The 27,441-nt window shown below is 37.8% G+C and overlaps 1 protein-coding gene across 2 annotated transcripts in view; it reads left to right on the top strand.

The window, feature by feature from the left end:
* SLC39A8 (solute carrier family 39 member 8) overlaps positions 1–27,441 on the top strand; it is a 98,360-nt gene that overhangs the window by 7,369 nt on the left and 63,550 nt on the right. For both annotated transcript variants that reach the window (XM_066280111.1, XM_066280110.1), the window contains exon 3: positions 22,408–22,570. In XM_066280111.1, coding sequence (XP_066136208.1) covers positions 22,408–22,570 — 163 coding nt within the window. The remainder of the gene's footprint in view (positions 1–22,407; positions 22,571–27,441) is intronic.

The following is a 27,441-nucleotide window of genomic DNA, read 5'->3' on the forward strand; positions in this document are numbered from 1 at the left end:
TATTAGAGTCTTGCAATGGCAGACAAGCAAGCAGGTAGGGAAAACTGTTTCCCTCTCAGTTGACTCGCAAACAGGTGGTGGGGGGACCCCTTCTCCTGCACACAATAGCAAAACTGGTCCCTCCCAGTGGTGGTAAGCAGTCCACAATCTACAATCTGCCTCCATGAGGGCAAGCATCTGCAGCCTTCCATAGATTGTACACACAAGGTGTTGCCCTTTGGTCATGCACCAATCAGGCAAAGTGCAAGCGAAGCAAGTGAACAAGCCTAACACACTTGTTTGCCCAACAGTGAGACAGAAAGATGGGACGCAAGGGTGAGATTGCACTTAGGTCTCTGGTTTTTTCTCTTTAAAACAATGAACTTATTCTGATGTATTATATCACTCTCATTTAAGTACACTATTTATAGTGCAATCATTGTTTCCAAGAGGTTTTGGGAAAATGAGGGATACTCATAAGTCATTTGATTTTGATAATTGTTCGACAGTGGGGCAAAGGTATAACAGCCACTGTAAGGAGAAACTATTTTCAGATAAAAAAGTAAAGCAGGCAACTCTTTAGAATATAACAGACTTTATTATAGGGCAATTTACTTAGGGGAAGATTGGGTTGGAGTAGAAAAGGTGACCCAGCTGTCTGTGTAGATTATTCTTTGCTAACAGATGCCTGCTATGGTACTTTTTTAAGTAGTATAACTCAGAAAGTAATGATTGACAGGACAAAGGGACAAAGACTATAGCACCAGGGGCCATACCTCCTGGTAGTCTTATGATAGATAACTGTTTATAATTGATACTATTACCAGTTTGGTATTTATTTCAGTTGTCATACCATTATAGCTGTTACTAACAGAAATATTTATGGCTACATTTTTAAGAAACACAGAACATCATGAACTAGAAAGCTTGTTAGCAATAATGAGGCTGGTCAAAGGTCACAGCATAAAACCTAAAAATGGAATGAAATCTGCACCCCAGAAATATAGAGTTGGTTTTGTTCCAATCTATATCTGTACAGATCTCTGGAGCTCAGTTTGTCTCCATGTCAGGTATGACTGGGGTCTGTATCAGAAAATGTCCTGAATTCTTTTCATATCTAACTCCTAAGCTTGCACCCTTACCCACTACCTAGGAGTCCCATGGGCTCTTCGTACATAACATAAAAAATTATAGCAAGGAATTATTGGTCTTTTTCTATGTGACATGACTCTTTTAACCAGTTTATTTGTATTATCATATTTCATACAATAATCTTAAGATAAATGTACCATTATTATCTTCATTTTACACATAAGAAAAATGAGGAAGAGAGAGGTTAAGTAACTAGACTAATGTCACACAAGTGGTAGAACCTCAGGCAATCTTAAAAATGTGCTATAGTGGATTTTTTAAATTATAGGCTTGAAAATTACACTCTCTGAAACCAGAACAATTATTACCTCAGATTTTGAACTATGGGTAGAAGTTACTAATTATAACTGCTTATCTAGCCCCATTGTTTAGTCACATTAAGAGAACAATGCTGACTACAGAAACTATGTGGATGATGCCAGGTCCTTTTGCTCAGAGAGCTTATAATTTAATTAAGAAATAAGATGGAAACAAGGAAAGTATGCAAGGTGAAACTACTGTAGTTGAGTAATCACAAAAAAATATGGTAAGACGTATCATAAAGCTGTATGTGATTATTTGTTCAATGAAGACTGTTGATAGCAGGTGCTACTAGTTCAGAAGTACAGGATCGTTTTGGGAAAGGTTCATGGAAGAGCTACAAATCAGTCATTTCTACTTTTGGAGAATTCTGTTTATCTGGTTTGGTTTTTAAATTTTTTATTGATTAAATATCTGCCTGCATCAAATGTGTTTTTACTATTAATCACATGATGGATTTTCATGTCAATGACATGAATTCTCTTTTACAGAATTCAATTTTCTTTTATTTTTCTTGTATATAGTAAATTTATTTTAGAGAAAGTATTTTGGCAACAATAGTTTTCCTAGTTCGAGTTCCTAAAGTTTTCCTGGAGAAAGGCATATTAATCAACTTGTTCATTCTTCTATGGATAGACTTCAGATATGAGAGAAACACCTACATCTAGTGTTAAAACATTCAGTCCTCCTCTCGCTCTTATTCTAGAAGGATTCTGCCAATGAATTCACTGTCTTTGGGCAGTGTAGTGTGCGAACCCTCCTTCATCATGCCTGTGAAGCAACTGCATTGCTGACTGAGTAACTGTGGAGAAAGGGGTCTGTGCCTGGGTGACAGGGAATGCGCTGTGGGGGTGAGGGAGGAGTAGGTGAGCAGAGTGTTCCCACAGAAACACTAACCGTGGCAAGCCATTGCTGCTAGGTGGGAGTTTGAGCTCTCATACAATTACTGAAAAGGAAGTATGCTTTTCTCCTTAATTGGGCCTTTCTTTCTCTCTAGGGGTGATCCATGTAGAGTAGCTGGGTGGGAGACTTGCAGTGTTTCTGCTTCCCATGGTTCACCCCATATTCCGGTTTCTATTTTGGAAGAGGGTGAGGGGCGGGGGCTTCATTTCCCCATGGTAAAACCCATTGCACTTTAACTGTTACTGTAGTTTAAAGGTTTTTTAAATTTAAATTTAATGTACATTTGTGTCCTCTATGTCAGAGGTCCCCAACCCCCGGTCCACGGACCGGTCCGTGGGACATTTGGTACTGGTCCGCAGAGAAAGAATAAATAACTTACATTATTTCCGTTTTATTTATATTTAAGTCTGAACGATGTTTTATTTTTTAAAAATGACCAGATTCTCTCTGTTACATCCGTCTAAGACTCACTCTTAACGCTTGTCTCGGTCATGTGATACATTTATCCGTCCCACCCTAAAGGCCGGTCTGTGAAAATATTTTCTGACATTAAACCAGTCTGTGGCCCAAAAAAGGTTGGGGACCACTGCTCTATGTTATCAATTTCTTATCAATTATCAGTAGGAGTTGAGGGAGAAAAGTAGAAATATAAACAGGAACACAAATTAAAGCCTGAAGTTGAGAAGGACCTGACATTCCTCAGGAAAAAAAAGCAGTCCACAACGAAGGCAACTTAATGTTGTTGGTAGTAACAGTGTGTGAATTACTTGTATTCAAAGGGGCATTTCCTCAAGGGACTTTTCGTATTACCAAATGCAAACAATATTAGGATCATTTACAATACAATTTATTTAAAAGAATGTTACCAAACTCTAGACAGCCCCAGAAATTATGTAGTTTTAAGGGAGTTTTCCCATTTCAAGCTACAGATAATTGTAGATTCCTGTTTGTAATGGACACTAGTTCACTTATTCTCAAACTTATTCTCCCTGTTGTTTGCTTCGGGAGCCAAATGGGTTCACTGAGTCTTGAAGTCTATTTTATAAAGAAAATGAAACTATCATTGAATTACTTTTGTGATGATTAGATTTGGGAGCATAGAAAATCTTCAGAATTTATTTCTGTCTCCTTCCAAAGATCCAAAGGTCCTTGTTGTCTTTCTTGACCTGAAATTTAATAACAAAACAAAAAATCTGTGAGTCCAGATCAAGAGTGTTCGCCTGAAAAGTAGTATTATGCTTTCCAAATCTAAATATTTAATACCTGACTTCTTCATAACTAACTGAATGGGGGAGGGGGGGATCAAAGTAAGATTCATAAGGCTCCTACATGTTTAGTTCTATGAACCTAATTCAGAAATAACCCAGAGTTATCATTAGTTTATTTGGTGAGCTTTTTGGGCTTCTAACTGATGAACAGTTTGGCTTCTGGAGTCAAACAGACCTGGGTTGCAATTCAGTCACTTACAGCTGGGGAATCACAGGCAAATGGCAACCTCCTTAATCCTGAATTTTTATATCTGTGAATTGAAAAAATAAACCTTACTGATAGGATGATAGTTTGGACTAAAAATTAAGAACCATAATAACATTTACTGAGCATTTACAATATTTTAGGCACTTACATATTTAGTGCATTACATTTAGTAACTCAAACAAGTAAGATAATTTTGCATTACTTATATTACTTCAAGTAATAAATAATAAATAAAAAAAGACAATACTTGATATAACTATACTATCCTTAACAAAATTGTCTAAGGTTTGAGCGTTTTAGGGACAGTCAACTTATAAAAAGACAGCTAATGCTAAAAAAATGAAAAGTTCAGAGAGAACTATGTCAGCCTAATGACTTCGTTTTCAGTGTTAATTTTCACGGCAACTCTCACCTTGAGAAAGGCTTTTATGTTTGCCTCTACTTCCTTTTCATCAAACAAGAATGATATATTTTGAAAATGTAAACCTTAGATGTAAAGAGTTATGAAATAATTTGAATATTTCAATATATGTTAAAATTATGAGTATTCTTTCTCTTTCAATAGGACTTCTGAGGCTGTATTTAGGAATTGGCTCTATTTCTTTCCAAAATTTAGATCACTACTGAAATGTGAATGGCTGAGGTTCCATGTTACACTTCTGGAAATTCATATAATTGTGATTTTAAATTTAGATTTACATCAGGACCTCTGTATGGGTTTCACAAGCTGAAAGAATCCAGGGGACTCCATGTTCAGCTGACCTGGTTATTGGTAAAGTAGGTAAGAGAACAGGAGCCGCGTTGGTTGCACTGGGGGAAGTGAGCCGTCCTCTTCAGGGACCGTGAAAGAGAAAATTACCCACATGTCAGCTGAAAGAGGATGGTAAAATCAGTTAGCAAATTAGGAGTTGAGTAACAGATCTTGCTTTATTTATATGTAAAAACACATGCTAGAAAACACACAGACCTGTCTGTTAATGGGTGCATGTTACTGATGCCTGGTAATTGAGTTTATATATCAAATCATGTCATGCTACAGTTTTCTGTAGGAGCAGGTGTCTCAAAATCTAGGTATATCTGATTCCTACACATAATAATGAGAAAAGATAGACACTGGCTCTGTTTCCCATCTTGGGATGAACGCCATTTAAGTAAATGTTCTGGGTAGGGCCTTCACGCTCGTAGAGGAAGCAGGTCCTGGTCTAACAAAAATGATAGCTAACGTTTATGGTGTTCTGATCATGTGCTAGGCAATGTGCTCAGTGCTTTCTTACAAACCACTCCTTTAACCCTTCTCGCCTCACAGCCTAAGTCCTCTACATCAGTGGTCCCCAACCTTTTTTGGGCCATGGACCAGTTTAATGTCAGAAAATATTTTCACAGACCGGTTTTTAGGGTGGGACGGATAAATGTATCACGTGACCGAGACAAGCATCAAAAGTGAGTCTTAGATGGATGTAACAGAGGGAATCTGGTCATTTTTAAAAAATAAAACATCGTTCAGACTTAAATATAAATATAAATAAAACAGAAATAATGTAAGTTATTTATTCTTTCTCTGCAGACCGGTACTGGTCCACGGCCCGGGGGATTGGGGACCACTGCTCTACATACTCCCAAGGGGAAACCCAGTCTCAGCGAGATTATGTACCTCATGCATAGTCATAGCTTCGAAGCAGCGGAGTGAGGATCCCACTTGAGAGTGATGGACTTCAAAACCTATGCTCTTTTCGAGAGAGCAGGGCTTGAGTCTGGAGCCTTCAACCCAAAACAAGTGAACAAACAAAATAGAAACAAACTCATAGATACAGAGAATAGAATAATGGTTGTCAGAGGGGAGGAGGCATAAGGTCCGGGAGAAAAAGGTGAAGGGATTAAGAAGTACAAATTGATAATTACAAAATATTTATGGAGTTGTAAAGTATAGCACAGGGAATATAATCAATAATATTGTTATAACTATGTACAATGTCAGGTGGGTACTGGCAGGGGGAACACATGGAAAGTATATGATTGTTTAACCACTATTCTATACACCTGCACCTGCAACTAATACAAAATAACATTGAATGTAAATTGTAATTGAAATGTAAAATTAAAAAAATTTAAATAATCAAACCAAACTAAACCTATTATCTTTCTACTGTTGCTGCTCATGCTGAAGACTGCCATCCCATGGAGGGGCTGGTTTATTTTCCAAAAAGTCAAATGCCTCCTATGTTGTCCAAGTGCCCACATGTCAAGGTAGAACTGATGCCAGTTTTTTTTTTTTTTTTTTTTTTTTTTAAGAGAGAGATAGAAGGACAGACAGGAATAGACAAGAATGGAGAGAGTTGGGAAGCATCAACTCATAGTTGTAACTCCTTAGTTGTTCATTGATTGCTTTCTCATATCTGCCCTGACTGGGAGCTCCAGCTAAGCCAGTGACCCCTTCCTTGCTCAAGTTAGTGACCTGGGGCTCAAGCCAGGGACCATGGGATCATATGATCCCATACTCAAGCCGGCAAACCTGCGCTCAAGCTGGTGACCTTAAGGTTTTGAATCTGGGTCCTCAGTGTCTCAGGCCAACGCTCTATTCACTGTGCCACTGCCTGGTCAGGCACTGATGCCAGTTTCTTGAAGCCACTAAAACTGTACCATCATTTAAAGCAGGAAGATGTCTTCTGCTAATGTTCCTGTTCTTTCAATAAAACAAGACGAAATTATTAGTAGTATTTTCCCTGCCGAAGCTGTCTCTGCAATAGTGAGGGCTAGCTCAAATACCTGTATTATTTTTCAGCTTTACAATGTTACTTCCTGATTATTGATACTTGATATTCAGAACAGTATTGTGAGAGCATTAGGACATTCCAGTTTTTACAAACACTGAGGCATAAATACCCTACGTCATTTGGCAAAAGTCACTTGTCCAGGATAACAGGGGTTCCAGTTTTGAATCCCCAGTTCTTCTCCATTGTGCTAATTTTGGGCAGAGGCTGTGGGGTCCCTGTGCTATAAATCTGCTGAATATCTCATGGTCTGTATGCTGCATTTTCTATATATAATGGGAAAGTGGAAATTTATGAATTCCTATTCCATTTCCTCACCTTCCAATTACTTCTGGACATATTATGGTGTGACTCTGTCCCCAAGACTTCCTTGAAGTTACTGTACAGGACATCACCCCAACCCTACATATTGCTAACTACAATGGGCATTTGTAAGGCCTTACCTCTCTGTTAATATTGATGGTTGGACACATACTACTTAAAACACACCCTTTTCTTGCCTGTAACTGTGACTACTTTGTTTTTTTTACCTCTCTGCTGCTGCTTCTCAGTTTCAAAGTCCTTTGCTCATCCTTCAAATATTGGTATTTTTTAGGGTTCTACCTCATGCCCTATTTCTTTTAATTTTACACACTCTGTGTGTACAACTCCGGTCACTCCTATGGCTGCAGTTATCACCTCCCTGTAGATGTTTTCCAAATAGGTTGGCTTGGCTCAGATTTCTCTCGTGAGGTTCAGCTTTACACATTCCATTGCCTGTTGATGTCTGATTCTCTTCTTTCCCCAACTCAACAGGTCTAAACCAGCCCCAAACGAAACTCATCAACTCCATCCTTTCTCCATCAAAACCTGGTAATCCTGTTTGAAGCTTTGCCAAAGATTCAGAAAGATTTAAAGAAAATATGCTGTCCTTTCTAGGTGCTTTTTTTTTTTTTTTTTCCAGAGACAGAGAGAGAGTCAGAGAGAGGGATAGATAGGGACAGACAGGAACAGAGAGAGATGAGAAGCATCAATCATTAGTTTTTCGTTGTGACACCTTAGTTGTTCATTGATTGCTTTCTCATATGTGCCTTGTCCGTGGTGCCTTCAGCAGACCGAGTAATCCCTTGCTCGAGCCAGCGACCTTGGGTTCAAGCTAGTGAGCTTTGCTCAACCCAGATGAGCCCATGCTTAAGCTGGTGACCTCGCGGTCTCAAACCTGGGTCCTCTGCATACTGATGCTCTATCCACTGCGCCACCACCTGGTCAGGCTCTAGGTGTTCTTTTTTTTTTAAATTTTTTTTCTTTTTTTCTTATTATTTTTTTTTAGAGAGGAGAGAGAGTGAGAGAGAGAGAGAGAGAAAGAGAGAGAGGGAAGGGGGAGGGAGGAGCAGGAAGCATCAACTCCCATAAGTGCCTTGACCAGGCAAGCCCAGGGTTTTGAACGGGTGACCTCAGCATTCCAGGTCAATGCTTTATCCACTGCGCCACCACAGGTCAGGCTCTAGGTGTTCTTGATCGTAATAAAAAGGTATCCATTTTTATGAACAGATGATACTGCATGAAGGCACCCAGTAAGTGCTAAACAAGTAAATACTATTGGTGTAGTAGGGGAGGGGAAGGGGTGAACATAGTATCAGGAAGCAGAGGAGGTGTGGGCCCATGTATGATGGATAGGAGCTGGAAACTAAGGAGAGGCACATCAGAGCTCTAGGTCGGGGTCATGGTCAGGGTCATGCAAAGTTACAGTGAATGTGAAACACAAGACTTATTGGAATTGTTTGGTTAAGATAGTTCAAGAATGCTTTGGAGCAGGGGTCAGGAACCTTTTTGGCTGAGAGAGCCATGAACACCACATATTTTAAGATGTAATTCCTTGAGAGCCATACAATGACCCGTATACGTTAGGCATTATCCAATAAAAATTTGGTGTTGTCCCGGAGGACAGCTGTGATTGGCTCCAGCCACCTGCAACCATGAACATGAGCGGTAGGAAATGAATGGATTGTTATGCATGAGAATGTTTTATATTTTTAATGTTATTTTTTTATTAAAGATTTGTCTGCAAGCCAGATGCAGCCATCAAAAGAGCCACATCTGGCTCGCGAGCCATAGGTTCCCAACCCCTGCTTTGGAGGATGGTAAAGGGAAGACAGATAATTAAGGTTCTTCAGTGTTAGGATTTACACTCTTGGCAGAATGCATGTGTTTGTGTGTGTATGTGTGCACATGTGCACAATTTGAGTGTAAGAGTGACAATGGCAGTGTCTCTGTAGAACCACTCCTGTGGGTGTCTCTGATAAATTAGATGAGATGTGAATTAGGTTGATTTGGAGCTCCCAACTTGTCAGTTAGGTGGTATACAGGGCTCGTTTGTGTGTCATTCTTTTTTTTTTTTTCCCTTATTTTTTTTTGTATTTTTCTGAAGCTGGAAACGGGGAGAGACAGTCAGACAAGATTCCCGCATGCGCCCGACCGGGATCCACCCGGCAAGCCCACCAGGGGGCCACACTCTGCCCACCCCAGGGTGATGCTCTGCCCCTCCGGGGTGTCGCTCCGTTGCCACCAGAGCCACTCTAGCGCCTGGGGCAGAGGCCAAGGAGCCATCCCCAGCGCCCGGGTCATCCCCTACTCCAATGGAGCCTCAATGCGGGAGGGGAAGAGAGAGACAGAGAGGAAGGAGGGGGGAGGGGTGGAGAAGCAGATGGGCGCCTCTCCTGTGTGCCCTGGCCGGGAATCGAACCCAGGACCCCTGCACGCCAGACCGATGCTCCACCACTGAGCCAACCGGCCAAGGCCTGTGTGTCATTCTTATGTGTTAGACCAAATCTTTGGGATTCAGGACCCTTTTGTATTTACTCTTAGAGGTGGCTGGCTTGAGCGTGGGCTCATCCTGACTGAGCTCGGACTCATCAGCTTGAGTGCGGGGTTGCTGGCTTGAGTGTGGGATCATAGACATGACCCCATGGTTGCTGGCTTGAGCCCAAAGATCGCTGGTTTGAAGCCTAAGGTCGCTGGCTTGAGCCCAAGGTTGCTGGCTTGAGCAGGAGGTCATTCGCTCTGCTGTAGCCCCCTGGTCAGGGCACATAGGAGAGGGCAATCAATGAACAAGCAATCAAAGAACAACTGAGGTGCCGCTACAAAGAGTTGATGCTTCTCATCTCTCTCCCTTCCTGTCTGTCTCCCTATCTGTCCTTGTCTCTGACTCTCTCTGTCTCTGTCAAAAAAAATTGTTGAGGACACAAACCGGCTTAGTGTATATCGTTTAAATCTATTGATATTTATAATTATAAAAATTAATGCTGAGAAAACTTAAAAATATTTATTTATTAAACATAACATTAATAAACCTATGCCATGTTAACATTTTTTAAAAAGAAAAAAACTATTTTCCATGATAAAATAATTAGTGAGAAGAATAGCATTGTTTTACATTTTTGAAAACCCCTTTAATATGTGTCTTAGTAGAAAACAAGGTCTCATATATGCTTTTGCATTTAATCTATTGTGATTTATGTCATGTAGCTTCTGGAAAAATCCATAGGTAACTCAGAAATGGATGAGAGTGAAAATGGAAAATGCAGCCTTAGTATTATTATGAAAATTTTGACCTTACCTATTTTCCAGCAGGAGGTTGGTAAAATTATGTTTTATCTTGTAAAATAACAATGAGTAAACTTTGAAGAGGAAATTAAGAGGGAAAAAATTCAAAAGAAGTTTGTTAGAGGGTGATTCAGTGCACAGATATGTACGCAATGTGAAGGAGATTTGGGAGTTGTACTCTTTATTCCTTGTGCCTGAAGTTAGGTGGTTCCATTTTGTATGAAGAACAATTTCGGAGTGAAGTCCTCAGTCACTCCTGCTTTGGATACTTCGTGGCAAGTGCAAAGCATTTAAATCACCAGCTTCATGACACTGTTCACTCACCCCTGAAGCGATAAATAAATGGGACTATTCACTTGTTTCAGGGCCAGAAGTGGCCTCCTAATTATTAAACTCAAACTACCATTTTAAAATGTAAATATTTAAGTTGTTCTCTTGTGATCTTTGGTCAATTTCATATTTGAAACACTCTTATGTGTACGTATTTCACTTTTTGCTCTTCTTTTGTGCTTTTATTTATATATATATATATATATATATATATATATATATATAAATCTGTTTAGGTTACTACTATGAGCTTAAACTGGCTTTGCAATTGATTTTGAAAAATACTTTCAAGACAAGTGAGGGGTTCATTTATTCATTTACTCATTCATTCATTTAACAAGTATTTACTCAGTCTTACTGTGTGCCAGGCACACAGTATTATGTTATTAGTATTAGCATTAGTAACTTCTAAGGTAGGTATGATCTCTAGGATTCCAGAGGTTTCTTTCCCATTAAATAATTATTGTGGATTTTTACCTTTTACATGCATTCCCACATATATACATGAACTCTTAATACATTCTTAACACTCTATGGCCAGTCGTATTAGTCTCATGGTCGTATGGTTATGTGATGCTAGCACAGGTGAGTGAATCAACAGGATGGCTTTTCTGCTTGAGCTTCAATCATATTCGGTTTAAAACACTATTAGTGAAGTGAAGCATTCAAGCTGGCTCACACCAGGCTATTCTAGGTTTGATGATCCTGTTACAGAGGTACTTTATGGCAATGTCAGCAGCCAAGGGCACATGGCAGAGGGTGCTGTGCAAGGTTGTGCCAGGCTGTCTGCTGCTTGAATGTGGTTATTGTGTCAGCCCAATATTTCTATTTGGGTGATGGACAGAAGGGCTTATTGAGTCATCTTGCATTTCTTTAATTGTCACCATGGTGAGAAAACTTGCCTGATATTTGAATTGGCTGATGTCTGATTGTTTTTGTGGTTTCTCTTTGGATGGGATCATAAATACGGTCCACGAGTATTTTAATTGTATGACTCAATTTCTATCAGGGGTAACAAATACATTCCTTGCCAGGGTCTAAATGGTGCCTTTTTTCACTATTTGTGTTCCTCTCATTGTTCAACCCACCAAAATGTAGGAATATTGCAGCAAGAGTATTGGCTTAGAAGTCAGATGATGTAAGAAGACACTGGTTTGAATTCTGCCTTTAATACTTACAAGTTGTTTAATCTTGACATGATTTCTTCATCCCCAATTTTTCCTAAAACCTACTTTAGTGGTTGATGTGAGAATTTAAAGAAATTCTATATGTTAAGGATATAGCTCTTATGTGTTTTCCCTAACACTTCTTATAACTTCTGTTTATAAAATACATTTGTCAACTAATCACATACTTACTTGCATTACTATTTTCTGCCTTAAGTTCCTGTGGCTCATGTCTTATCTCTCTAGCCATCAGAAGCACTGTGCCAACATTTTAGACTCAGCACATGTATCTCCTCTAGGAAGCCTTCCCTTTTTTCCTCTTCCCTCACAATGCCTTGCACATATCTTTATTATTTTTCTTACCACATTGCATTATAATTATCTGTTTTGTTTCTATATGTTTTATCTACTGAATGGTGAGCTTATTAAAGATGGAACCATGTCTTAGTCTCAGCACCTCGCAGAATACCTAGCTCAGAAAAGATGTGAACAATCTGCATTTGTTGAATGAACAAATGAGAGTGAGGAGAAGCAGAACTGGCTTCTATGACAGCAAAATAATGAAGACTTTGGATGGATTCGTCTTCAAAGAACGGGAGGCCTGTCATTCACCTGAGGAGTGGGGGAGGATGGCAAATTCCAGAAGATAGTTATAGTTCTTGCTGAAAAACAACAGCTGTGACAGAGCAGGGTAGAAGTCACTAAAGAAAAGGGGGTGGATGGGGCTCTTTCTGACTTGGATTCAAACCCTATTTCTGCCTCTACTGAGAGGCTTGGTAATATAATTTAAAGTGTGTGGCTCACTTACTTGATAGCCTAGAAAACTGACTGAACTTGGTCTTATATTTCACTTTGACTGTCACCAAGTCTAACTGCTTTATGGGATGCATTTGTCACCAAGTCTAACTGCTTTATGGGATGCATTTGCTCCTTACCTTTCCCTCAATAAGGGAAAGGTAACCACCATACCCAGCAGTGTCCTGTTGGGAATATGAACTGCTCGGCTTCCACAGAAGCACAGTGTATGGCAGAGCAGAATCTGAAACCACTTCTGGGGTGACTTTTGAGTGGGATGATATTTCATTTCTGGTGTGGTGTGAAGGTGTTGGCATAATGGGCACAGGATCAGATGGCCTTATTGTTTTGTATTATTTAATGGGTGCCATTTGACAAGACAGCCAATTAGAGAAAACAACCTATGTGTTGAGAAAAGGAAGCAGAATGGAGAAGGTTTAAACATTAGGAAAACCTATCTTTTTGTTTTCTCATAGGTTCTGGATGTTCCATTCATTCATTAGCTATAAAAAATATCTTTTAAATAATCACTTTATATTGTATATCAATCAGGATTCTTTCATTTGAATGTGAAAGAAACAATTTTAATTAATTAGCTTAAGTCAAAAAAGGGAATTCATTGGCTCAAGTAACTACCGTGTTTCCTCAAAAATAAGACAGTGTCTTATATTAATTTTTGCTCCTAAAGACGCACTAGGTCTTATTTTTCCATGAACAAAAATTCACATTTATTGTTGAACAAAAAATCAACATTTATTAATATACTGTAGTCATGTCATCACAAACATCAGCATAACCAGCCAAACTCTGAATTCCATCAAGACTTTCTTGTGACTCTGTTTCCATGTACAACAATCTACCCCATTTCCCCGAAAATAAGACAGTGTTTAGAGCCATGTCTTTAAGTCCGGCCTCTGCCTTTCTCAGAAAGCCACTCATCATTCCCATTTGGTCTCTCACAGATGTTGCACCTTAAAATGTCTAAAGCCAAACTGACCACCATCCTCTGTGTGTTTCTCTTCCCGGGTTCCATAGTCACACCAGTAATGACATCCTCTTCCCACTTTCCCAGAGTTCTAGCCTCAGAGTAGTTTTTGATTCTTTCCTCTGCATGTTATATGGGCTCTCACAGTTCTTTATCATTATGCCTCTTGTAAATTTATCACTTTCTCCCTGGTTTTATAGATATTGGTGTATTTGATTTATTTCTGCCACAGTTACTTAGGTTTCTTGATGGAAGGTATTATGACTTGTTTATCTTTGTACTACAGTAGTCCCTGCTTTATCTGCAGAGGCAGTTACCCATGGTCAACTGTAGTCCAAAAATATTAAATGGGAAATTCCAGAAAAAAACAATTTATAAGTTTTGGATTGGGCACCATCCCGAGTAGCGTGATGAAATCGCCACCACGCCACTCCATCACGCCCAGGACATGAATCATCCCTTTTGTGGGGGCTAAAAGCATTCTTGTGCTCCCACCTTCTACTTTCATCTAGCTGGGCTAATAAGGCAAAGAACAGAAAGCAGATTAACAGGAGAAAATAAATTTTTAATGAGTACCCATGGGAAATGCACATAAGCATAAGATTCCAAAGATGGGAAAAATTGGGTATATATGTCATTTTGAACAAAGAGAAAAAAGAGGAACTAGATCATAGTTTATAAAAGTGGAAGGGTTGATTTGCAGGTAATTGAGGAAGTACAGAGCACACGTAGTAGGTAAATTCCTGCCTGGCGACACGTAGTAGGTAAATTCCTGCCTGGCAACACGTAGTAGGTAAATTCCTGTCTGGCAACACGTAGTAGGTAAATTCCTGTCTGGCAACCCAGAAACAGCGAGACATCAGGCCCTCCTCAATCCCTCCCACCCCACCCCCTGGGGCATGCTCAGTCAGTTTAGGCTAAGGTGAACATCCCAAGATTTCTTCACTGGAGCAGGCCTTTCTAGCTGAATCTCTTTGGCAAGAAAAAGAGAGGGTCAAATGTTTTTTCTGAGTCTTCTGTTTCTTAATAACCAGTTTAAAATCAGTGTACCAAAAGGCACAGTTTTGAGTGTGGCAAACTTGGGTTCTCTTCATTTTGTTCAGCATATCTATGCTGTATACACTCCCTGACCATTAGTCACTTACTAACCTTCTCGGTTATGACATCAACTGTTATGGTATCAAAGTGCCTGTGTTCAAGTAACTTTTGTTTTACTTAATAGAGGCCCCAAAGTGCAAGTGTAATAATGATGCTGGCATTTCAGATGTGCTGAGAGAACCTGTAAAGTGCTTCCTTTAAATGAGAAGGTAAACATTTCTGATTTAACCAGGGAAGAAAAAAACTGTATGCTGAGGTTGCTTAAATCTGTGGATATAAATCTTCTATCTGTGAAATTGTGAAGAAGGAAAAAGAAAATTGTGCTGGTTTGCTGAAAGAGACCACATGCCCATATTTTTTATTGTAGTTTACTGTTATTAATTGTTCTATTTTATTATTAGTTGTTAATCTCTTACTGTGCTTCATTTATAAATTAAACTTTGTCATGGGTGTGCATGTATGGGAAAAATATAGTATCCATGACGTTGGGTATTGTGTGAGATTCCAGGCATCCATAGTGGGTCTTGGACTGTATCTACCTGTGGATAAGGGAGGATCACTGTATTTCTTTCTTGCTGTCATCCTCCAGCTTTCCAGCTTCTGCCACTTTCCACTTCTTCCACCAATACTATACTCTGACTTTTATGATTCAGTAAGTATTTGTTGATATGTGGCCAGATAGCTCAGTTGGTTAGAGCATTGTCCCGAAGCACAGAGGTTGCTGGTTTGATTCCTGGTCAGGGCACATACAGGAGCATATCGATATTTCTGTCTCCCTCTCTCCTTTCCTCTCTCTAAAATCAATTAATAAAAAAGATTTTTTTGTTGTTGTTGAAGGAAAGAACTTGTCTGATATGTAATATAATTTCATGGTTATTATACTTGGTATTGTTAAAGAAAACCAGAGCCTAAAAGTAGTTAAAGCAATAAAAACATTTTATTTAAGAACGATTGCAATAAGGGAAAAAGGACCTCAGTATAGAATTGGGCTCAATTCTGAATACAGCAAGGACGAGTAAAGATTTATAGACAAGAAGCTGGGTGGGGGTAGTGCATGGAAAATTACTAAGAGAAAACATCAGAGTTTGGGGGGTTTGGTTAAACAGACCGAACAGGATTTTTGCTGAAGGCAGTCCAGCCTGATCAGATAACAAGGATGGGGGATTCTCTCTTAACTGACTTAGCAAGATTTTTGTTAAAAGTGGGCAATGTAGGCCCCACGAGGACACAGACAAGGCTGAGGCTTAGAGGATTTAGAGAGCCTGACTAAAGTTTATTCAGGTAGGGAGAGTCTGTGTCGTTATCTAAGCTATGTAATTTTAAACCTTGCTTAACTGCTTGGCATTTATTTTAAGTAGATTTCAACTCTGTAAAATGTTGAGTGAGGAACTTGTCTTAATCATTCAATCTCCACCTCTGCTCCCACTCCCTCTACCAGCCTCCATCATTCCCACAAAAATGTGACTGCATAAAAAAGAACAAAAACAAACAAACAGAAAGACAAAACAATCCCAAATCTTAAAACTTTGATTAGTCATTACACGTGAGGAAAAAGGAGTAGGGAGAGCAGAAGAGGTAAAGTGTAGGGAACTACTTGCTAAAATGAGTTTGAATATAATTCGAGATCTTGTTTATGATAAGCATTTAAACCTCCTTACCTCTTCTACTATCTACTTTGGTTTGTTGTGTACATAAGGCTCATTTGAGATCACATTAATGTGGCAAGAGACTAACCAATAGTAGTGTAACTTAAAATAGAGAAAACGTCTTTAGGAAGAAGTCAACTGTTGGGCAAATAAGTTTGTAAAATTTGTGTTATTTGGTTTTTCTCACTTTTATTGTTAAAGATGGCCACTGCCCATGTGACACAGCTGATTACCTTCCTGCTTGGGAAGGGGCTTGGTTATGCTAATGTGTGCTTGGGGAAGTATTATACTTGGTATTGTTAAAGAAAACCAGAGCCTAACAGTAGTTAAAGCAAAAAAACCCCCCCAAAACACAAATTTTGTTTAAGAACGATTGCAATAAGGGGGAAAGGACCTCAGTATAGAACTGGGCTCAATTCTGAATACAGCAAGGACGAGTAAAGACTTATAGCCAAGAAGCAGGCTAAAAGTTTTAAAAGGAGGCCATTTTGGCAGAGAGAAGACCACATTATTGCAGGGAGAGAGGCCACGTGGTGGCAGAGAGGAAGCAAGCAAGATGGTGGGGAACTGAAGGGGAACAGAGGTGAGGGGTTTTATAAACTCCACTGAACTAGTGAGATGGGAGCTTTTGATTCTAGGGAAAACCAGAAAGATTCTCCTGGTTGTGTAACAGGAGAGAACATGTGAGTGGGTTTTGGTGCCCCGTGTGTTTGTTTTTTACTCGTTGGCCGGTACGAGTCTAGAATAAAGGATGGCCCACCAGTTCTTGGCACTGTTGATTCGTTACCACCTGTCCAAATTAAATGGGAACCTGCATGGGCCAGGCGGCTGTGATGGCTGTAACTACTGGCTTTACATCAACCTACTGAACACCAGGGCATCTGCAGGCTGGAGTTTGCCTCTGATGGCACAAAGCTCAAGAGGCCACAGCAAACATCAAGGAACACTCTTGAGAATAGCAGTGTTGTGGAAACAGACAGAAGAAAAGCTCTGTCTGTGGGTTTGAAGGAGATGTTGAAAGCTCATGATGTTATTTTTAAGGCACATACTATTCTGGCTAATCACCCGGAGTTGTTTTCTGAGGAGTCCTGTGGATCCTACTAGTTTAAAAATGTATTCATTGTTTGTTTTGGAGGTGAAGGTGTGTGCTTGAGAGGATGTTTGAATTTCCTTAGTGGTTCTACTGGTTTTGTTGTTGCCCTTACAACTCAGGCTTTCATCCTGTTTGTCCCTGCTCTGGGACAAACTCTGCCCTTTCTTAGACAACTGCTTTCTTTGTTACAGGTTCAACTTTGTTAAATCAAAGCGTAATAAAAATCAGTACACAAAAATCTGTTGCATTTTACACACTAATAACAAATTATCAGAGAAATTAAGATAACAATTCTATTTACAATTGCATCAAAAAGAAGAAAATACCCAAGAATAAATTTAACCAGGGAGGTGAAAGACCTATATATTGGAAACTACAGACATTAATGCAAGAAATGGAAGAAAACACAAATAAATACAAAGATATTTCTTACATATGAATTGGAAGTATAAATATTGTTAAAATGTTCATACTACCCAAAGCAATCTACAGATTTAAAGCACTCTTTATTAAAATTCCAATGCATTTTCACAGAAATATTTTAAAACATCCAAAATTTGTATAGCACCACAGAAAATCTTGACCAGCCAAAGCAATTTTGAGAAAACAGAACATGGCTGGAGGCATAATGTATCTTGACTTCAGACTGTATTACAAAGCTGTAGTAATAAAATAGTATGGTACTGGCATAAAAACAGGCACATAGATCAATGAAACAGAATAGAGAACCCAGAAATAAACTCACATCTGTATGGCCAATAAACTTATGATAAAGGAGCCAAGAATATACAATGGGGAAAGAATATACAATGGAGAATGTTCTTTAATAAATGGTGTTGGGAAAACTGGAATGCTACATGGAAACAAGTAAAATTTGACCACTGTCTTACACCATACACAAATATTAACTCAAAGTGGATTAAATATTTGAACATTAAGAGCTGAAACCATAAAACTCCTTGACATAGGTCTTGGCAATAATTTTTTAAATTGGACATCAAAAGCAAAAGTAACATGAGCAAAAAAAAAGGACTATCAAATCAAACAGCTTCTGGATAGCAAAGGAAACCATCAACAAAATGAAAAGGCAACTCACTCAATGGTGGAAAAACCCATACAACTCAACAGCAAAAAAGAACCAAAAAGTCCAATTAAAAAATGGATAGAAGATTTGAATAGATATTCGCCAAAGAAGATATACAGATGGCTAACAGGTACATGAAAAGATGTTCAAATCATTAATCACCAGGAAATACAAATCAAAACCACAATGAAATACCTCACGTAATGGCTTTTTATCAAAAACAAGAAATAAAAGCATTGCTGAAGATGTGGATGAAAGGGACTGTACACTGTTGATGGAACTGTAAATTGATGCAGCCACTATGAAAACAGTATGGAGATTCCTCAAAAAAAAAAAATAACTACCATATCATCCAGGAATTCCACTTCTGGATATTTATCTGAAGAAAACAAAAACGCTGACTCTGAAGATATATAACATCCCTATGTTCATTGCAGTATTATTTACAATAGACAAGATATGGAAGCAACTTAAGTGTCCATTGATACATACATACAATGGATCATTACTCAGCCATAAAGAAACTGAAGTCTTATCATTTGTGATATCATGGATGGATCTTGACTGCAATATGCTCAGTGAAATAAGACAGAAAAAGTCAAATACCATATGATATTTCTTATATGTAGAATATTAAACAAAACAAACCCAAGCTCCTAGATACAAGAGCAGATCGGTGGTTGCCAGAGGTGGGGAGTAAAGAATGGGAGAAATAGGTGAAGGAACTCAAAATATAAAAAGAATAAAATAAAATGAAATAAAATTAAGCCAAACTAGGTTGCTTTATAAAATTACTTTCATTGTACTTGCTGGTAGATAGCTTCTTAAAATAAATCAGGCCTGCCATTATTTTTGTTTTGTCACACTGTTAGTATTCTCTTAATATTCTATCCTTATTTTTGTATCATAAGGCAAGGTCTAAAGTTTTGTCATTTCTCCACCTACTTTCTCTTTCTTGAGATTGAGCAGTTGCCGCTGTCAAAATTTATGATTTATGAGTACCTGCCCAACCAAAATTTCTACACAGATGCTGCACAGATCAAGACTCTAAGCTATCTTATAATATTGATTACTTATTTTTTCATCTTTTTTTTTCTAACTATATGTAGGAGAGTGTCTTTAAGGATGTGTAACAGGCAATTTGGGTATCCTTAAGGGTAGTGACTTTCAAACATCTGACTGCCATTTACAGTAAAAAATGTTTTTTTGAAATTAAAAAAATTTAAAAATATTTCCACTTAACAGTTGACATTTAATAGTATGTTAGGTTCAGGTGTACAGCAAAGTGGTTAGACATTTACATAATTTACAAAGTGATCCCCTAATAAGTCTAGTACGTACCCCCAAACCATACATAGTTATGAAGATATTATTGACTATATTCCCTATGCTGTACTTTACACTCATTCTTAGGACTATTTTGTAACTGCCAATTTGCACTTCTTAATCCCTTCACTCTTTTCCCCCAGCTTGTAAAAAATAAATTTTGCATTGTGATCCCATGTCTAACACTTGTGCATAGTATGTAAATGTGTAGCTAAAGTAAAATTTGATTAAATAATACTTATTCTAGTTATGTGTGATACACTCTATAGTTTCTATTACGTAATTTTTTACTTCCTTACAAAATGCTGACTGTAAGTAGACTTCCTGATGCACTAAAAGGTCACAATTAGAGTCTGAAAAAAACTGCTTAACTGTCCTCAAGTTTTAGGACATCTTAGATGATTAATTCTGTGAAGGCTTTTGGAAAGAGGAAGTAGCTTCCCTCTTTCCTCTTATTTTACAGTTGGAGGAACCTGAAGTCCAAGTAGGTTAAGACTTCCTTGCTGGGGCACAGTGCTGCTTTGTGTTTGTACTTCCACACCCATTTATTCTGGGAATCATGCAGTGGGCAGGGAGACCACAAGATCCCTGTAATTTTTGACCCTAGCAATTATGCTTCTGAGTGGTTTCATGGTAATGAATAAACTACATCTACTTTCTCTCCCCCAGTGGGTTATAAAGCTATTTTTTTCCTTCATTAGTTTATTATCCCCTATTCTCATTAAAGGGAAGACTGTTCAAAGCTTTGAGTGTACTGTCTCCTCTTCTAGGGATGGCACATAGCTGTCATTGTCTTGAGCCGAAAGGAAAGCATAGTTGAATAAGAAACAACTGTAGGCACATATTTAGGTGTTTAGTAAAAGAGGTCTAAATGTGTATTTTCGTTAAAGCAATTGCACATTTAGCTTTTGACAACACCCCACATCTTGGTGTATTAGATGTTTTTTTCATCTTTAAAATCAGTAGTCATCTCCTTTTATAAAAATCTTACATTTTTAGTTTCATTGTTTCTGTTGTGAAGAAAATTATAGCACTTATGGTCAAACAACAAAGACTTTGAGTTCTCAATATCATTCATAGCATATTAATCAGCATAGGTTGCTATAACAATACTATAGACTGGGTAGCTTAAACAACAGAAGTTTCTTTTCTCACAGTTCTGGAGACTGGTAGAGGTGACAAATGGTTGGTATCTGGTTAGAGCTCTCTCCTTGGATTGGAGATGACTGTCTTCTTGTTGTGTCCTTACATGGTGGAGAGAGAGAGAGAGAGAGAGCTCAAGCAAGTTTTCTGGTGTCTCTTCATTTAAGTCCACTAAGCTGATTGGAGCAAGGCTCCAACCTCATGACTTTATCTAACCCTAATTATTTCCCAAAGGCTCCATCTCCAAAAAACATCACATTGTGGGTTGGGGCTTCAATATATGAATTTTAGGTGGACCCAATACATTGTACAAAGCAAGATCTCAGTGGGATTTAAATATTGGCTGAAGTATGCAAAGAAGTGTTCTCAATTGTACTTATTAACGACAGACTTGTCTATCTGAATGAATAGATGTTTTTCACACTCTATAATTTTTATAAAATTCATTAGCAATAGTAACACATTTAATTTATTTTATATTCTTCTTTATAATGTGAATATGTAGAAAATAATTTACAGTTAAATTTTTCCTAAGAGTAAAATGATACCTTTAAAAAGTTGTTTGTTTTGCAAAGAATTCTTTTCTGTGAGGATTCTATTTCTTATTAATAGTTAATGAATTTCTAAATAGCACATCACTATTTCAAAATTTTATATAATATAGAAAAGCTACCTACCATCACTGAGCATAATACATGTTTTAGCAAATAACTATTTGTTCTAAAGACATATTTTAAAACAACTTTGACATGTTGGAATTATTACTGCTGTCTAGGAGAATGGATGGATCTCTTAACTGTGAAACTATAATATATATATGTTTGTCTATAACAAATGTTATAAAAAGCCACTCCAATATTTCACACAAAATATCGATTCAAATTAAATAAAAACAGAGAGAGAAGATTGAGAATATTGAATCATCTTATAGCCCTTTATTTTAAAGTTCTTAGAAATCCTCAGACCAGTCCTTATCTTTTAGGTTGCTATAGATCAGGGGTAGTCAACCTTTTTATACCTACCGCCCACTTTTGTATCTCTGTTAGTAGTAAAATTTTCTAACCATCTGCTGGTTCCACAGTAATGGTAATTTATAAAGTAGGGAAGTAACTTTACTTCATAAAATTTATAAAGCAGAGTTATAGCAAGTTAAAGCATATAATAATAATTATTTACCAAGTACTTTATGTTGGATTTTCACTAAGTTTGGCAGAATAAATCTTTCTAAAACAACTTACTATAGTTAAGTCTATCTTTTTATTTATACTTTGGTTGCTCCACTACCGCCCACCATGAAAGCTGGAATGCCCACTAGTGGGCAGTAGGGACCAGGTTGACTACCACTGCTATAGATAGACTGTTGATCAAGAACGTTTTTTGCTATTTTTTTAGTTTCTAGGTTTAAAGAGGTGTAAGTTGTTTTACAGTTTAAAGAGTCTACACATTTCTGTAGTGAGTTTTTGTTAAAAAGAGTTAGTGCTGAGTTTTTAGGTGAAATATTCCATGTCTCTTTATAATGTCTTGCTTGAGTGCTTTTACGATATTAACACATGTATGTTTACTTTGTTTCTTCTATTTCAGTGTTTGTCCGCTGAAGAGATCTTTTCTCTTCATGGCTTTTCAAATGTTACCCAGATAAACAGCTTCAACTTTTCTGTCATCTGCCCAGCAGTCTTGCAGCAACTGAACTTTCACCCTTGTGACGAGCGGTCCATACACAAAACAAAACCAAGTCTTTCTGAAGGTATGTTGGAAGCTTATTCTCCCATTTTAGGAAGAAAAATCTATGGACTAGTCTGAAATGAAGTTAGCATGCTTCTTTTTATGCTTTACTGCTTTTATTAATCTACATAGAATCCCCTGGTAAAGTACTTATATTCTAGAAGTACTTAGAAGAAGAATAATTAGAACTCTTATAAGCTTCATAAGTTATACTCCTTTATTTGTGAATTCAAAATTACACTTGGTACCACTTAAAAACTTTATAAAACCCAGTTATTGATTTTAAACGTGTTTTAGGCAATGTACATTAGATTCATATTAACAATCTGGCTCAAAATTGATCAGTTAATTTCCATTACATTGTGCTTATAATGTTATTTAAAAACTGTTAGTTTTTCTGTAATTGTCAATAAAGGGATAAGAGAACTAGTGTGTCTCTAGATTAGATCTTAAGGTACTAAGTTATTATCACTGAAATTTTTATAAATGAAAGAAAGTGCCAGTGACTGTGTTAAATGCTAGTATTGCTATAGATACTTTATTTTATAGAAATAATCTGCGGCAAAGACATTTTAAAATAGAAGAAAACAAGTGCCTGCTTACTATGTAATATAGTTCACATACTTAAACATGAAGAGTTCTTTCACAAATGAGATGCACCAATTGTTCAGGGGAGCTATTTGCTAGCTATGTGCCATTTCTTGGTCCCAAATTGTTATTCTGCCTCACATGGTATTTTAATTCTCATTGTTTTGTCTATTTGTTTTTCATTGAATGATATGCCAAGCACTGTTTTGTGTATTGAGGATTCAGTCAAGAACAAGAAGAAAAACTTCCTGCCTTCTTAGGGTTTATGACATAGTGGAAAAGAAATATGATAAACATTTATAAAAATAAGCAAATAAAGTAGGTTATAATAGAAGAAGATGGTGGGTGAGTGTAAATTTAGATGGATAAAGGGAGGCTTTTCTGATGAGATTACAAGAACAGAGCCCTGACGAAGGATGGAGGAGGAACCATGGCAAGATCTCCTGGAGGAAGAGTTTTACCGGCCGAGGGAACAGTCAGCAAAGGCTTGGGAATTTCTTGGACTGTGTGAGGAGCAGCAAGGATGCCTGTGTGCCTGGAGCATAGTGAGCAGGAGGAAGGAAGGAAGGAGGTGACATTGCAAGGGAGCCAGGAACCTGTAGTGTACAGTAAATTGATTGGAATTTGTCCTGATTGTGGTATGAAGACACTGTAGAGTTCTAAACAGGAGAATGCCATGATTTTATTTGGATTTGTAAAAGGTGATTCTGCCTGCCGTTTGAAGGACAGATGGCAATAGGGGAAAATAGGAGCATGAAGATGATTGGTCAAGAGGCTGTTGCAGGGGTTGGTGTTCAGGATGATGGAGACTCAGCTAAAGTGGGGGAAGTAGGAGCGAGGAGAAGTGATAAGATTCAGGATGGACTTCGGAGATCATGCTAAGACGGTTTGCCTCTGGTTTGGATGTGGGGGAGGAGACAATGAATGAAGGGCTGAGTCCTTGAATGTGGATAGATTGCTGCCATTCCCTGGTATGGAGAATACGGGGGAGAAGCAGTTTGTTGTTAGAGGAAGTCAGTAGTGAGAATCAAGAGAATGATTTTGCCATGGGCAGTTTGAGACATTGATGTAGACCAATCAGCAGGGATGTCCAGTAGGCAGTGGCGTGCACATATTTGGAGGTCAGAGAATAGGGCGAGGCTGGAGGTACGTTGTTTTAAGACAGCAGTTGAAGCCACTGGTCTGAGTGAACATATATAACGTGAGTGTAATAGAAAAAATAAAGAGGGAGGGTAAAGATAGAGAGTAAAAGGGAAGCCTTGACAAAGGAAGCACCTGTTTTACTTACTTTTGGATTCCTCTTGTACACATAGATACCTCAATCCCTACCTGTGAACAGCAGAAATAACAATAACAATGACAAAAGTAATGATAAAAGCCAACTCTTATGTAGCACTTACTATGTTGCAGGTAGTGTTCTAAATACTTTATGCATGTTAACTAATTTAATCTTCATACAACCACATAATGTAAGAGCTGCTTTTCTATAGTTAAGGAAACCGAGGCACAGAGACTTTAAAGTCATTTGCTCAGAAGTACACAACTTGTACATAATAAAACCAGATTCAATCCTGTCTTGGCTTCAGAACCCATGTTCTCTCTCTCTCTCTCTCTCTCTCTCTTTCTCTTTCTCTCTCTCTCTCTCTCTTAAAAGGAAAAGAGAGACAGAGAGAGAATGAGAGAGGAAGGGAGAGAGATGAGAGGTATCAACTTATAGTTGTGGCACCTTAGTTGTTCATTGAATACTTTTCATATGTGCCTTGACTGGAGGGCTCCAGCTGAGCCATGGACCCCATGCTTAAGCCAGTGATCATGGGATCATGTCTATGATGCCAAGCTCAAGCCAGCAACCCCATGCTCAAAGTGGTGAGCCTGTGCTCAAGCAGGCGACCTCGGGGTTTCCAACCTGGGTGCTCAGCATCCGAGGGTGACGCTCTATCATCTGTACCACCAATAGTCAGGCTCATTTTATCTTCTATGTTATATATTTAAATAATAGAAATTACCAAGTATACTTTATCAATATAATTATCAATTCTGTGAATAACAAAAATTTTAGAACTAATCATTCAAGCAAATATTTTTAATGGAATATGTACTAAATGGGAGCATGTTTGTATTTCCATAAGTCTGGTTAACTAATAAAGTTAGCCTCATCAGGAAGTGGTGCAGTGGATAGAGCATTGGACTGGGATGTGGAAGACCCAGGTTCAAGACCCCAAGGTCGCCAGCTTGAGTGCAGGCTCATCTGGTTTGAGCAAAGCTCACCAGCTTGGACCCAAGGTCGCTGGCTTGAGCAAGGGATTACTAGGTCTGCTGTAGCCCCACGGTCAAGGCACATATGAGAAAGCAATCAATGAACAACTAAGGTGTTGCAACGAAAAACTAATGATTGATGCTTCTCATCTCTCTCTGTTCCTGTCTGTCTGTCCCTGTCTATCCCTCTGTCTGACTCTCTCTCTGTCTCTGTGAAAACAAAAACAAAAACAATAAACAAAGAAAAAACTAATAAAGTTAGCATTTTACATTTAAAAGTGAATTCATGTTGTATAAATTCCTTATATACAACATTTACTAATAATATAGCATAGTAAAAACACAGATTGGGAAGTCAGCCCACCTGGACTTGAATCCCAGCTCTGTAATTTTCTAGCTATGGTGGGCACTGACTTTATGACTTCCTGCCTCAGTTTTCTTGTCTGAAATAGTAGTTTTCTCCTAGGGTTGCTATGAGGATCAAACAACTTAATATTGGCAAAGCATTTAGAAAATCATCTTGCATGTGGTTAAGTGCTATATATATATATGTTTATTAAATAAAATATATATAACATACATAAATCTGAGTACAGGAGGTAAGGCATCAGAAAAAGCTGATTCTGTACTCTGTGCAGGTTAATTACTGATATTCAGAAGTGTGTTTAATTTCAATTCTTAGGTTTATTTTATCCCAGGAACCAGGAAGTAAGAACAGGCAAGTGGAATCAGGAAGTCAGAGAATTCTGCAGTTAACACTGCAAAGTCATAAAATGAAAAAAATCAATACTTCTAATTTGTAAGATCAAAAAAGCCCCAAATATCAGAGGATGCCCGAAGAGAAAGATACCTCCTAGGGTGCACATTATCTTAGGAGTTGAAATGGGGCTAGCATGGTGGGGTGGGTGGGAGGAGACATAAAAACATTTCTGGAGAATCAGGGAAACTACTGTAGTCGAGTACTTGTTATTTCTAATATAGGATGCTTCACTTGATAATATATTGCCTTTTTGGTATAATATCTTAATTGTTTTTATTTTAGTGTAGCTGTTGAAGTTGAACAGCTTATTTAATGTCTTTGTGCCTCAGTTACAGCATCTATAAAATAATAGTGCCTTTCTTATAGAACTGTTGGGGAGTATTGAAAAAGTTTACATATGCAAGTGCCTAGAACAATGCCTGCACAGAGTAGGAAAAATATGTCTTTGCTCTTTTTATACATGTTTTAAAAGATTCACATCACTCCATGGCCTCTGTAAGCCCATCCTTTTCCAACAAAAATAAATTATTATTTAATGAAATGTGCTGGACTCAATATAACTGTTCATTTAATATAGAGTCAATTCTGAGTTCATGCAAAGGAACGAAAAATCAGAATAAATGTAATCCAAGGATTTTACGAACACATTTACACTGATGTTTCAGTGGTCAAATATCAATTTTATTGATCAAAAACTATGTTTTGTGAGTTGAAAATTGCCTTTCAGGTGCTTTAATAAACTCATATTGATGAGTGCAGTAAACAGATGGTAAATTAAATTCTCTAGGGGATAAATTAAGTTTTAGCAATAATTTAATGGTATAAAATTGCCTTATTTTTTTAATGTGGTCACAAAATATTTTTTTGTTCATTCAAATAATAGGTAAGAATAATAGAATTTTACTTGTAACATCCTTGGATATTACATAGTCCAACTCCACAGTACAACTGATGGCATATGTCTTAATCTCCAGAGAGGATAAATGGCTTTCTCTAGGTGTAATACCTGTGGAAAGATAAAAGCCCAGAGCTCCTAACTCCTAGTCCATTGTTCTTTCACTATATAACAATGCTCTAAATGAGCTAAAGTTTATATGATGGTGTACTTACTAATTCTTTTTGAAGATAATGATAATATTTATTGAAGACTTAAATATATTCCAGGGACTGTGTTAACTGCTTTTATGTTATTCCTATAAAAAAAACAAGTAGGAGAATTAAATAACTTAATATAGGTGAGATTTATAGAAGAATTTTCATGCATAGTTAATGTTCAATAAATGTTAAGT

This window comes from Saccopteryx bilineata, chromosome 5 (genome assembly GCF_036850765.1).
Source record: "Saccopteryx bilineata isolate mSacBil1 chromosome 5, mSacBil1_pri_phased_curated, whole genome shotgun sequence".
Classification (NCBI taxonomy): domain Eukaryota; kingdom Metazoa; phylum Chordata; class Mammalia; order Chiroptera; family Emballonuridae; genus Saccopteryx; species Saccopteryx bilineata.